The 14763-nt window shown below is 43.3% G+C and overlaps 2 protein-coding genes across 2 annotated transcripts; one reads left to right on the top strand and one right to left on the bottom strand.

Annotated features, from left to right (window-relative positions):
- LOC8086021 (protein ALP1-like) lies at nt 2689-5749 on the bottom strand. The gene is made up of 2 exons (XM_002449998.2): nt 5275-5749; nt 2689-3923 (listed from the first exon to the last, which is right to left on the bottom strand). The coding sequence occupies exons 1-2, from the start codon at nt 5408-5410 to the stop codon at nt 2887-2889; spliced, it is 1173 nt and encodes a 390-aa protein (XP_002450043.1). The 5' UTR covers nt 5411-5749; the 3' UTR covers nt 2689-2886.
- On the top strand, nt 13025-13980 carry LOC8076353 (zinc finger protein ZAT11). Its single transcript, XM_002451263.2, has one exon. It carries the CDS (start codon nt 13212-13214, stop codon nt 13761-13763), a length of 552 nt encoding a protein of 183 aa, XP_002451308.1. The 5' UTR covers nt 13025-13211; the 3' UTR covers nt 13764-13980.

Raw genomic sequence — 14763 nt, 5'->3', positions numbered from 1 at the left:
CAAAACTTCAAGGTGTATGTTGATGACATTGTTGTCAAGTCCCCAAAGGCTATGTAACTTCTTGTCGACCTCAAAGAAACCTTCTGGAACCTCTGAGCTAAGCAGATCAAGCTCAACCACTAGAAATGTGTCTTTGGGGTTCCTTTCGAGAAGTTTCTCAGGTTCATCATGTCTGAGCATGGCATCGAAGCCAATCCTGAGAACATATTGACCATCATAAAAATGGGGCCTGTTAGGAACCTGGGGGCCTAGAGGCTCAGTGCGTGCTTGGCGGCCCTCCGTCGCTACCTCGGTGAGCATGGGATGCCACTCAAGAAGCTCCTAAGAAGTCTGAGTAATTCTAGTGGACCGAGGACTTTTATAATCTCAGTTTGGGCCTTTGCTGAGTATCAGAAGATGAGCAAGGTACACTAACCTTGTTGGAAAGATTTCATAGTCAATCACAAGGACATGTTTACCCTACCAAAACTACCAGCTAATAAATAGTGTGGATTCTATGTGATGTTAGCAATGCATTGGTACACCGATAACAATTCATTAGCTAGAGAGTTACTTATGTGTATAATTTTGATTCTATGTATATTCATTAATTTAGCATAAAACTTTTGCATTTCAATACCTTTTTGCTTCAATTACAATGAACAGATCCTAGTTCTCATGAGCTGCTATGTAGGGAGATTATAAGAATGCAAGAACAACTAGCTAAGTCCAATACTACACAAACATTGTCATTGTTGGTTTGTAAACCCTCATCACTGTCAGTTTCATGCCGCAGCGATGAAAGTGGGTGGTGATAATCATCTTCAGCACCATGGGATAAAACCCAATCATAAAAGTTGATTAAAAACAAAGAAAATACGGCCACCTACCACTATTGCTGTAGTTGTTGCGCTACCACCCGTGCTATGCTACAGGCCACATAATGTCGGAACCAATGAAAGGAGAGGATGGGGGGTGGGCCTCCGCCCAATGCGGCTCCATCCATCGCCATCGCACAAGTAGACCACCACACTGGGCCTAACCGTGCCAGGTCCACACCATGCCAAGGGCTACCATGGGCTATGCTCTAGGGTTAGCTGTCGAATCACAGGGAGGAAGAGGGAACGAGGCAAGAGAGAGGAGGCAGTGGGGGCAAGGACCCAGTTGCTCCACAGGCAACCATTCACTAGGCAACACTTGGGTCCCACCTGTTAGCCACCTAAAGAAAACACATGCGGTGGGAGAGAGATTGATGCATAAGCTCCTTCGGGTCTCACTATCAGCTTTTCTCCCCAACTAATAATGAAAATGATTTCCATCGTTGGTTCTTGTCCCCGAATAATCATCATTCTTCTTGTTCGTCTTGCACACTAAGCATATGTTGTCTTTACGATACAGGATACAGCTAGTTGTTCAGACATGAGTCTATTTTGTTCATGCCTCTTAGAATAAATAGTAATACTTCAAAAGTTAATAACTTTTTGTCCACGCTTGTCTCTAGGAGCCTAAATGGATTGGGGAATATCTTGATTTATATAGCTTTGTTTGAATTGTCAACTAAGCATGGTTCGGTTGGTTAAATTCTAAGAACATACAGTATAGTTGATATGTACACATGTTATTACAAGTAATGAGAGATTGTCAGGGAAATGATTGAGCTTTTAGTTTAGTATATGTTGGACATACCGAGGTATGAGTTGGCGTTATGCAACATGTCTCTTGGCTTAATACTAGGGATCGATGGGGATTGATAAAGTCAAGCAAGGACTTCATGCACGATGCATGGACCAATCGAGATTAATGAACGATGGGTGAGAAGGTTTGGAAAAGGATATCAAAGGCTGAAGGACAGACCATGGACGGCTGGTATTTGGGCACGAAGACATACAAGTAGAAGTATCACGCTACCAAAAAAACATTTTAGGAGACATGTACTTTGATTAACAGAGGCGATAAGACAATACTCCTGCAACCTTGGCGGGCACTGGGCTGGGGTCGGACAAGGCGTAGCGTGCTGCCGACTTTGATCAGCATGGGCTCGTTGGATGATTGTCTTGGGCCTGGCGGGCCAATTCCTTCTTGCAATAGGGCTCGACTTTTTTGTTGCTATGTAGGCCTAGCGGGCCATTTTACAATGCTAAAGGATTGTAACTAGCCTATGGGGCATTCTCTGTATGGATCTACCGAGCATCGTGCTACTCCAAGGATGAGACTACCCATCAGATATTACAATGTTTATTAGTTAGAGACAGGGAAAAACAAAATAAAGAAGTATATATTCAATGATCTTAGTATTTATTTATAATAAAAAATCCTTTACAAGCTCTAAAAATTACCATGTTAATTAGAAAGAAAAAAGCATCGCTCTAAACATTGATAAATTATTATCACTAGTATTATTATCTTAGAGGGTGGTGTTTGGTACTGTTCCGTTCCACGTTTTTCAGCTTCACTATACATTTTTAGTCAAACGTTTCTAGCTCCACTCACTCCATTTAAGAAAAAAAAATGAAACTATGAGAGCACCTAAGAGGTACTCTATAAGCTCCAGTTTTTCGTGGAGCTGCTCCACGGTGAGCAGTCCCAAACGCTGCTCCACGGTGAGCAGTCCCAAACACCTCTCATCAGTATTGGGAAAAACTCTCCATGATAATGCTCGAGGGCTTTAAAAAACATGGAATTTTCAGGACCACCAAGGCACAAACACGATAAACCAAAGGAGCCAGATCGATTTGACAAGTTTGCAACAGCTTTAGTTTTAAGACGGTTACAGTAAGTTTGATCCGATGCCCTCACCTGCGTCAGTTACAACTCTGCAAAACTGAACATCAAAAAGGATTTAGAGCTTTCTGAAACAGATGAAAATGGCACTCTTCTTGATCATTCCATAAGCTTTCTTCCTCTTGGTCACCTGCTGATCAGGTGTTGGGACAGTTTGTCCCTCATCTTGACTCCATTCTCATCGGCTAGCTGACATACCTGCTGCCTGTACTTAGCGTCATGGTCGCTCGACCACGTTCGTGCCTCGTCCACCGCTGCCTCCTGAAGGTCTATGATTATGTTGTGCAGCAAACAGCAGACATGGATTATCCGGGGCAGCTTGTGCTTGTCCGGACGCCACATCTCCCCCTGCAGGAACTTCCATGTGTCTTTGAACTTGGCCAGTGTCCTTGGAGCGACTATTCGCGCAGCAGAGTGCCTACTGTTGAACTCAGTACTCGACTCTGTGAGCTCCTTCTCTTGGTAAGGTGTAAGCAGCCAGGGAAGAAGGGGGTAGCCCGAGTCTCCAATCAAGTATTCCCCGATCTCTGATCCATCTGATACCTTAAACTTGCTGCCATTCAACCGCTCACCTTTCTCCCAGAGCTTGAAAAGGCCAGAGCTGTGCAAAATGCTCGACTCTTTCATGCTACCAGGCCAACCAGTCACAATGTCTATGAACCTCGTATCCAGATCAACAACAGCTTGCAATACCATGCTGTAATTCTTCTCCTGATCGAGCCAGACCTTGCAGTTTGGCTCAGCTGATGAAAGGCACATTGTGATGTGTGTTGTGTCCACAACACCGCAGCAGTTTGGCAGACCATGGATCTTCTGAAACTTGGACTTGATTTTCTCCATTTCACTAGAGTCTGGCCAGCGCAAGTGGTGGCTCGCTCGCTCCTCCATAGCCTCAATGAACCTCCAAGTTATCAGTGACACGGTTGAGTGGTTCACTCCAACAGAGGATCCTACAGTCACCAGTGACCCACCAGAGTTCAGCCTCCGCAGAGCAATGGCCACTCGATCTTCCAAACAGAGCATTGTGCCGTCAAGAAAGGTATAGCTGCTGGACCTCACCATCATTTCATCTTTTACCAAGTTGCAGACATAGTCAAAGGCTCTTCTTGGCATTTTGAACACAGACTCAAATCTCTGTGCATCCTCGACAGAAGATAAGGTTCCTATAAGAAGAAAGCATAAGACTAGTTATAAGTGTGTAACTTCCATAATTGGTACGTGGTAAGCAAGAACAGATGAATTACACTAGAGCATTCCATCTAGCTTTATTAAACTTGGCAGGAGTACCAAAGAAGGAAACATGATATTTACGAACATAAAAAGTAATCACATATGAATTAGACTAGAGCTAGAGTATTGGTCTGGTACAGATCAAATTACAATCTACATAATTTCCATCAATGACAAGGTAACCTATCATATATATGAACATGCCAGAATGCACCCACTCAGAAAGTCATAATAATCAGTAAAATAAGCATAACAAACATTTCAGGTCATAATTGCTAAGTTAGTTCCATGTTGAGCAGTCCAGCACTAAAAGAAAACAGTAATATTGAAACCAGCGTCAGTTATCTATGTGACATGTATAAATAAAAACTGTCACTTTTTATATACTTGTTTGAAGTTATCTCAGTAAAACTGGGACGAGTAAGGTTAGCTTATGAATAATAGTTCAGAAATAAGTTTGGAGGTGATCATGTTTAATTAGGAGGGTCATCTCTTAATTCCTCAAAATATTCTCAGATAGAGCATCACTGCCCTTTACGTACAACTTCCATCATGCTCTGTTACTCCCTCACCAAATTAGGATTGAGAAGTTCTTCAACTTCTAAGAAATTAATTGTAAAGAAAAAAAATAAATGAAGCCCAGTGTACTGTGCAAAAATAGAATGATTGATACAGGTGTTGCTACAAGTACAAGGCTGAATCACATGGCAAACTGAATCACAAAACTAATACCCCGTGCTAACAAAGCAAGAAAACAGCTATCATATCTGTAGGCCGTAGCTATCAGTCCAATGGACTGATCAAGACCATTGCCATAGTCAAACCACATGAGTAAAGCTGCGTTAATTTCAGACCACCTGCAATTTTAGCCATTCAGCAAAAACAGAACTTTTCGATCCTGCCAGCTTAATAATCACAACGGGGATACAGAATCCAGTGCTCTGTTCTTGGCAACCTAGTTCAATTCGAAAAATGGAATCACACCTAAAACTGGAATGTTCACTGTTGACAGTTGACACCTAAAACTGAACACGACTCAGGCCAGCGGCATTGCTCCAACTCCAGCATTACCACCATGCTAATCACGACCACTCCGTACCACGATCGACAGACACTCAAGATTACCGGCGCAATTCCTCCCTGACGCGACACAGATCTACCAATCGCCGCCCGAGCAACCACCGCGCAATACGCAACAAATCTTAATAACGGAGACAGACGCACGGCCACCAGCGAGCACCACAGGCAGCCAGCCAGAGGCGGACGGTGGGGAGGGAGACGCACCTGACATCCGCATGCAGAAGGCGTCCCACCAGTCGCTGGGCGCGTCGCCCGCGGCGGCAGCCGCCATTGCGGCCGCGGCCGCCTTCTTCTCCAACGCCGCCTTCCGGCGGCGCTTGGCCCCACGCAGCGGCGGCATGGCGTGGGCGAGGAGGAATTCGGGAGGAGCGACCCGGAGGCACGGGATGAATCAGGAAGCCGGAGCGGCGTGCATGGACGGCGTGGCGTGGCCGCGGTGGCGTGGGGGGCTCGGCGGCATGCGGCGGAGGATGCAGCGCATGAGGAGCGCGGCTGGGTGGATAGACGTCGGCGCAAGTTCCTGCGCTGCGGATTGGGATGTTTGAGAGGGGAAGGGAAGGGGAGAAGCGACGGCGAGGGGGAGGAGGTGGAGCACGGCGAGGTGGAGAGGGCGGAGAGGGAGAAGCCTCCTTTCTTGGTCGAGTTGGGGAAGGATGGAATGGAAATGGAGGTGTATTTACTATTTGTGCGTATACACGTAGAAAGTGGTGTATCGTAGCCGTATATCTACAAAACTGGAATGACACCGTCTGACTACAGTTAGTTTCATATGTATATACATATGTAGATATACATATGTTTACTTTGTATATGTTCGTGTATTTATTTTGTTTGATTGATTGAGATGCCAAAAGGTGTGAAAAAGGTGGAGCGGTTTTATAAGACGGGTAACGGTTACACATATAAAGAATGTTTTTCACCCTTGCGAGCACCATGTGACGTGAGGTAGGTTGAAAAAATGTAGGTTGGAGAATACCTATAACTTAATTGTTAGGTAAGTGTGTTTATTCATTGAAAATGTCAAAAGATGCTAAAATGATAGAACGGTTTTATTTGACTAGTGATCTTTATCCTATTGGGAGTGTTTCCCGCCTTCGCAAGCACCACGTGACATGAGGTAGGTTTAGAAAAATGTGGATGGAAAAATACATAACGTAGTATTGTATAAGTGTGTTTATTCATCGGATAAACCAAAAGACGCTAAAAGGTCGGAATGGTTTTATAAGACTAGAAACTGTTATATATGTATATCAGGAACGTTTTCCACTCTTGCAAATACCTTGTGACATGAGGTAGGTCAAACAAACTGTGGGTTGCCATAATAAAATATGTTAATTAGCACCTAAGATATATTTTTTAAAGAACTACCTAATATACATATAACAAGAGTGGATCGAAAAATATGGATTGCAAAATGCATATACTGTGATAATATAATTATCTCCTAACATATAACTAGTATGAATTAATTTGCTTCCAAGAAAGAAAAATGCACGATTTAATCCTTATAGTATTTGTACTTTCTTTTCTTGAGTGTTTTTAGGTTGTTGGAGATGGAAGTAGGGTGTCACGTAGGCAAATTTGGGCAGACGACAGAGTACACAAGGGAGGGCTGCTTTGGATTGGGTCAACGCTGCCACCCTTCCTGTCCCTTTCATGAGAAATGTTCAGCTTGGAGGTGTCGCCATTAGCCTATCATTGCTAGGACTTATCCAAATCTTTTCAACAAGTCATGTTACCTGTAATGTACAGTGATGCTAAAATCAAATCTGTCTGAGTTCGGTACGAAGGTGTCCATCAGCTGTGCATCTTCGATTTCAAGGATTTGACAGTGTGGATTCAGAGCAGTCAATTCGGTTCTGGGTATGAAAGGTAAAATAGTTTTAGCATCCGTTATTCCATTTACATGAATATCATTTTGACCATCTTATCATGAGATTGTGCAGCCAAAGCCACTTCCACTCCAACTACGGCTAGACTAGGAGATACACTACTACATAAATTTTTTTGTGAGATATTTTTATTTTTCTTTCTGAGGCGGATAGGAAGGTAAACTGCCTTTGGTTAATGCCCGACATTAACCGAGACGATCACTTTTTTTAACCGAGGTGGTTAAAAAAAAACGCCTCGCAAAATCCATTAAAATCGAGGCGGTTATTATAAAAGTGGCCGCCTCTAGAAATAGCCCAATTAATCGAGGCCCAAGAGGCCCATATGAGGCCCGATAGGTGCAACAGGTATAAAATCACTGACTTAGGATTTTACTCCCTCATCCTCTCCTTACTTTACTCAGCCGCACTCCTCTCACCCTTCCACAACTGCCCAACACGACTCCTCTCGTCACGACGCTCCTCTCGTCAGGCACCCCTCCCCTTCCTCTCGGGCCCCCCTCCTCTCCCCTCCCAGTAGCACGCGGTTGGCCTCCTCCTCTCCCTTTGTTGTCGGCATGTGGAGCTCCGTGGGTAGGCAGCGTATGGTGGCGAAGTCATAACCAAGTAGTGGACCCCTTCGGCCGGAGATGAGGTGGCCAAGAGGCTGTCGGGCTACGGCATCATCACCCAACATCATCAATGGCGGCATCAAGTGCAACACCCCCCTCCTCTTGATGGATCTCGCATGGGCAGAGGTATGTCACTTACCCCTCTCTCTCCTCTCAGATCCACTCCTCATCGCAGATTGACGCCCAACGGGGGCGGATCCCGCTGCGACGGTGCTGCTGCATATCCTTGGAAGCGGATCTAGCCTCCCCTCCTTCTCTGGCGAGCAGGTGTCTTGATCTAGCGAAGGGGTGTCCGGATCCGGTGGTGGGTGCCCAGATTCGCGAGTGGCTACGACGACATGTAGAGCCAGCGAGCTGTGCCGCGGCGGCAGGTGGATGGGCTTGGCGGGTCTGTGGATGGGCTCGGCGAGCTTATCCATGGATTTTTCTTTTTTATTTGATTTACTGAGGCGGGCAGCAAACTATATTGAAAAAGATCATATTAACCATGACCTTTGATCCAAAGCGGTTGCAAAAACTGCCTCAATAAATCCTTTTTGTCCGCCTCGTTAAGAATGTGTGTAGTAGTGATAGTGTCAAGTCGGCTACTCCGATGCAATGCACTTGTCCGGACTTTACAGGAGATGCTGCTATTTCCTAGGCCCAAAGGGGCTACGATAGGCCACCTTCGCAAGCACATCCTCCTCTACTAGAAATGAAAGCACATTATACCATTTTAAAAGAATGTTTTTCTGTAACATCAAGGGTTTTTGTACTACATAGTAATGGTGGAGAGGAAATTTACATCCGTGTGGATCTTCAACTACGAGGGCAATCTATAACCATTATATTTTCATGCCAAATAAGATGACTTTCAAATGAAAAGTGATGAACTATACAACTGTATATCTCATTCATCTCTATCCTTTTTTAACAACCGATGTTACATTTCCTAAAAAAACAACCAATGTTACTTTGTGTTAGAATATTCATTAGTTTCACTACTTCCATATCAAATCAACCAGACCAGGACATGAGTAGAATGAGGGATCAAGGGGCTTTCTTTAGTCACTCCAATAGTCGAGCCGAGGGCCGTCCAGCACTCATAAATTGTCTTATTATTGGCCCAAAGCTAAGTTATAAGTTGTGTATGGGCATTGTTCGTGTATAAAGACCATTTAGTCCGTTTACACGACATGACCTGTCAACGCTACATAGTGGCTTACGACGTTTATTAATCACTGTTTAGTTGGTTTAAATGGTCGTTTAGCCCAAATAATTAGCTAAACAATAGGTGAGTCCGTCTAAACATTTAGCGCAGGGACACTCACACAAGTCCAGTGGTGTGCAATCTTTTGAGTGTCATGGCAAAGGACTCTACTATTTTTATGTAGTACTCCTTCCATCCATAAACATAAGGGATCCAAGTGATTTTTAGACAAAATAAAGATCTTGGCAAAAGATCACCTTACCACTCACTAATTAGGATAGTAGGAATAGTTCAGTTGTTACACAGTGGTGCACCATTTCTGTTCACTAATTAAGAAAGAGGGAGGATTGAGGACCTAGAATATCTTGTATTTTGGTATAAATTTTGAGCTTTGGGTCATTTATATTTCAGGATGGAGGGAGTAGGCATTTCCATCTAAGCTTGTATGAAAAAAAATTAAGATTTTCCGGAAACAGTTTATGGATACAAGTATAGATTGCCCTGATTGCCCTGCGAATAGTATAGATCGGCCACTTCGTATGTATTTTTGCTACATTTTCATAATATGGTCTAATTTTCTTGTTTGCCGAGAGTGAAGTTAGATGTGTATTTTTTGATGAAGACCTAGATATATTTTATATTTTATTAAAGCCACACATTTTTTTGGGAGAAAACTAAAGCCACACATATGCTTATGGCTTTCTTTTTTGTAGCAAAATATGCTTATGGCATTTCTGCAAGCCTACTTATTCTCCCGGATTAACCAGCCCAACCTAGTTTTTTTTTTTGGACGGGAGCCAGCCCATCTAGTTGGGATCCATGATAGTCTTGTGTTTTCGTTTTCGGCCCAGTTGGTAAGGTTGCTTTAGTGGACTTTGTTTTCTATTTTAGCCCATCTAGACGTTTGGATTGGGTCCAAATTTTTTTAGTTGTCTTTGGTCTATTGGATTGCTGCTATATCCAGTTTTCTACTTGGATTACATGCATGTCTTTTCCTTTCCTTATATAAACACAAAATGGGGCACATTTGTGAGCTAAGTTACTAATGGGACGCGATTCCCAATCTTCTATCAGGTTTAAGATAAATAACAATTTGGTCAGAAAGTGACACACTGATCCGGCTTCAGATACTAACAAATTGCAAGCCAAATTTTTTTTATTTCTCCATATTTTGTGGCAAAACGATGAGCCCATGCCAGAAGAATTCAAAGAAGTTTGAAGCCTACATAAAAATAAAAATTCATGTCATTGCTAATTTCCATGATGTACCAATTTGGTTCTTTTTCTTTACATTTCTCACTACTATAGAAATAGTTTTTTACCAATGGTTTTTACCGTTGGTTCGTAATAGAGACAATGGTGAAAATTAAGGAGATTTTTACCAATAGTTTATGACACAAACCTTGGTAAAAAAATATGTAGTCTTGGAGCCACTGTATCAAAATTTTACTTACATTCGGTTGAAAATTTGAAGTCGGCTCATATCATCTAGCCCTTCTCCCTACAAAAGTTGCTGCCTCTCTCTCTCTCTCTCTCTCTCTCTCTCTCTCTGCATGCCCCTCTACTCCCCTCCGATCGGCAGAGCAATGGTAGTAACACACTAAGAGAGGGGGCGAGAGTGATCATAAGAGATAGACAAAGAAACTTAATTTTTTCTATGTACATATTGATACATTTATTGGACTTGTGACAATATATGAAAGTTTGCATAGTTTTATCGATACACAGGGTTTGATATGAACCTTAGTTTTCTAGTAACAAATGGATCAACACGTGCAACACAACTTTTTTTTTGAAGCCAGACTATTGTGCACCGGCGATGATGGAACCCAAACTCCTCTCTCTTTCCGCTCCTCTCAGGAGAATATATCGAGAGCGGTGGTGGCACAGAACGGTACGGGAGCGTTTGGTTGCCTCGAGGTTTAGCTCACCCTATGGTTCTGCTCGAGTGCAGCGGCTCACGGAGCAGTACCACAGGGGCCACCTAAGAGGGGCCAGAGTGAGAGATGGATGAAAGAAATTTAATGTTTTCAATAATATGGGGCTTCTGACTCTATGCAAGTTTGGAGTTGTTTTATACACCGGCTTGATTAGTTTGCTAGTAAAAAAATAGACATATGAGCAAGTGGTGTAGCTGTAGCACAAATTGTTCTTTTTTTCTTCTTGAAGCCATTGTATATTATTGTGTACTGACGACGAGTGACGATGATGGAGCCTAAACTGATTTTGTATGAAGACTTGAAGGAGGATTATTATCACAATTTACTATTCAGCTCTGCTCCTGTGATGTATGATGCAAGGTTTAGTAGTAATAATTAACCTCCCTCAAGGAAGCAAAGGCAGGGCATACATGCATGTGGACGCACGTTTCCTCCCTGTGAGGGAAGCAGCTGGATGCATGGATATATAAGCTCGGCGCTAAGTACCAGTGCAGCATCGAGTAAGTACCTACTCTTTGCTGCTGACTGTATATATATATATATATATATATATATATATGCTGAGACTTGCTGATCTTGTACATGTATGTATATATTGTGTGAGTCGATCGTCTGAGTCGCCGGCCGGTCTCAGGTCAATGCATATACTGCAGAGTTAGTTAGTTCTTCCACACGTACACGATTTGTGACAAATCCAGGCCACGTACGTCTGCATATATATCGATCAGTAAAAGTCTCGGTCTTCTTCAGTTGTTCACCAGTGTATACGTCACCAAACTAGGAGCCAATGACGTTACATGGCACATGCATCATGCTACTAGCTGGTGATGACGATCTATATCCAGAAATCTACTAGGTGACCATCTAGCTAGATCCAGAAATCTCATTGCACTGTGCGCATGCATGCATATCTACACGTATATTATCGACGACTAGTACGTGCTATAGGTTGGTAGAGTTTGTTCGTTTAAACTTATCTGCTGAATCTGCTAGTCATTTAGGAGTGTTTTTCTCTCATAATAAATATTAGCGAACAGTGCTTTTAGCCATGACTTTTCTGCCAAACCAAAACTTGGTCATCGATAGATAATTAATATCTCGTGTAAACTGTTGGCAAACTCAACCACCATGATTTGATTTTGGCCGGGGTTACATACATAGGAAGAATAATATATAGGCAAACAAAGGTGAGGAATAAGCAACCTAGCTCTCTCTAGTTGCTGCTGCTTGATTCCTTCTTGGGTGATAAATTAAGTAGCTAGAATTAATCATTAGTTTTGCGTGTGGAAAGACGCACTACTCTCTGCTACATATGTAACGTATCTAAAAGGAAATGAACATCAGCTATCAATATTTATGGTACTACCACTATAAGAGTAAGTCTTTGCTTATATATAGGAGTATATATAAATTGTAGCCAAACAATTCAAACGCAACGCGTGCAACACATTTTTACCAATAACCAGCTGGCATGCAAATGCAAATGTAACCGGTGGAAAACTGCTTTGGGAGCATCCATATATATAGTATTATAGGCACGCGGAAGTGCTGCAAGCGTAAGCATCATTTTCCACACATATTCATCTGCATGCTAAAGTCACGGTCATAATAATCAATAAACCAATGTACTATATTGCTATTTTGAAAAAATGTGGCGTGCATCACATTTCTAATACCATTGCAATCAAAACCAGGTAGCATAGCGCTGTTAGCAGTGTACTAATATTATTTTCCTATCATATATAATAAATAGAAAAAAAAATAAGATCATGAGAAATTAGCACACGCTGGCCGGACAAAGCATATGATCGAGAAGTTGCACCTCGTCCACATGCACTGGTCTTACACTAGATAAACAAGTCCAAAACTAACAACACACAATAATCCATGGAAGTATGGAACACGCGCGCTCGTCACTTCCAAGGAATGTACATTTCCTGTGTGCACCAGTCAGCGTGCCCCTACCACGGGCGCGTGATCTCCAAGCAACTTCCGCACGAATCTCACAGCAGATCCCACGGCCCACGCGCGGCCTCCGTACCGCACACGTGACGCCACGCGTACGCCGGCGACTTCACACGCACGCGTCCCCACTTCGTCAGCAAACACTGCAGAGAAAAGCGGCGAAGCTTCGCGTGCGTACGTGGCACGCTGCCATTGGTCATTCGGCGAGCTCAGTTGCTTGCGATCGAGCTTGACGTTGACTTGAGGTCATCAGGTCAATGCATGCAGGCATCTCATCTTCTGGCATGCATCCTGCTGCTGCTGCTGCCTCCTATAAATAGGGCGCCATTGCTTAGCATCGAGACATTCGAAACAAGCTTATAGTAGCTTGCTTGCTTATTATCCAATAGAAGAAACAGCTAGCCGTATTAAAATTAGGCACGTGCTAATAATACAGTACTTATATATTTTCACGTGATCTGGTATATAGTAGTATATCCTTACACGTGACCAAGCTATAAGCTAGCTCCATCGTCGTCTCGGAAAATCAGTGGATCGTCGACCGGACATGGCCACCACGACCACCGAACGACCGACGGCGACGGCGAGCAACCACACCCAGCTGCTGCGGCTGTACCTGTCGCTGTCGACGACGGCGAGCAAGGTGATCGCGAAGAAGCAGCACGGCGGCGTCATCTGCAGCCACCAACAGCAGCAGCACCGGGCCGGCGGCGGCGCGTTCCGGTGCAAGACGTGCGGGCGCGCGTTCCCGACGTTCCAGGCGCTGGGCGGGCACCGGACGAGCCACAAGCGGCCGCTGGTGCGCGCGCACGGCCTCGACCTCCTCCTCGGCGCGCGCCCCGGCAAGGGCGCCGCCGCCACCGACGTGCACCGGTGCACCACCTGCGCCGCCGTGTTCCCCACCGGGCAGGCGCTCGGCGGACACATGCGCCGGCACAGGGCAGCGGCGGCGGCGGCGGCGTTCGACTTCAATGTCGCCGTGCACGGCGAGAGCGAGACGGCGGCAAGGGTTGCTGTTGATGCCTGCTTGTCTGGAGAGATGCAGGACGAGAGCGAGGATGATGTCGCGGGGCCCATTAGGTTATTCAAGTTCATATGAACAATCAGTGGTTGCATGAAAAAAATAATAATTTATACACATGTTCATTATTACCTCATTCGGTTATATATACATCACAAGAGGTTTATTTTATATACTCAATTGTTAGTTTGTCACTGTAATAATAATAATAAGTGTATAGTCATCCATATATACAGTTTTATTATGGGGGGAAACAATGTGTGTATAATGTTTAAATGTTCTGGTTCTTTTTATTACTTACATCCATCAATTACAATTTCTCGAAGAAGATACAATGAATCACTCTGCAATTCTTTGTGAAACCTAGTGGTTCTTTTCTTAATATGTTTTGTCACATTCTTGACATCATATAACTTTTCTATTTATTCCCAAATTCTACATATGGTCCCAACAAGAAATAAGAAATACTTAATATGTTCCAAATTATAAGATATTTTGGCTTTTCGAGATACATAGTTTTTGCTATGCACATAGATATACACTATGTCTAGATTACATACTAAAAGCAATGTATATAAAAAAAGTCAAAATATCTTATAATTTAAAACGGAGTGAGTAGAAAATTAAGAAAGAAAAAAAAAGAAAGAAAGGCAGTTGATCATCAATGAACCCACCAGTCTTGGCACACAATATAAGCCCACTACCACTTACTCCCTTTTATATATGACTGTGTATCGAACCTTTCGACACCCTTCTTTATCATCTCTCATCTATTACTATTCACACTAGTCATATTTATATAAGTCTTCGGCAAACTCCATTATCACCAAGTAATCTCAACTCATATGGCCCTAGTGTTTTAGTGAAAATATTGTCGAAACAAATTTTGGTTTTCTTAGCCAGGACCTAAACAAGACTGTACCTCAATCGTAAAGACTACTTTGCATTACCTCTTTCAACTAAGGGGATTTTTTAGCGCACTGCACATATGTAAATTTTTTTGGTTCTTTCATGAATTTTACTCAATGTATGGATATGCATAAACATGTTAAGTATTCAATAAGCTTTAAAAAACCAA

Source organism: Sorghum bicolor, chromosome 5, assembly GCF_000003195.3.
Source record: "Sorghum bicolor cultivar BTx623 chromosome 5, Sorghum_bicolor_NCBIv3, whole genome shotgun sequence".
Lineage (NCBI taxonomy): Eukaryota > Viridiplantae > Streptophyta > Magnoliopsida > Poales > Poaceae > Sorghum > Sorghum bicolor.
Note: the sequence above shows the minus strand (reverse complement) of the source record. Positions and strands in the feature narration are given on the sequence as shown.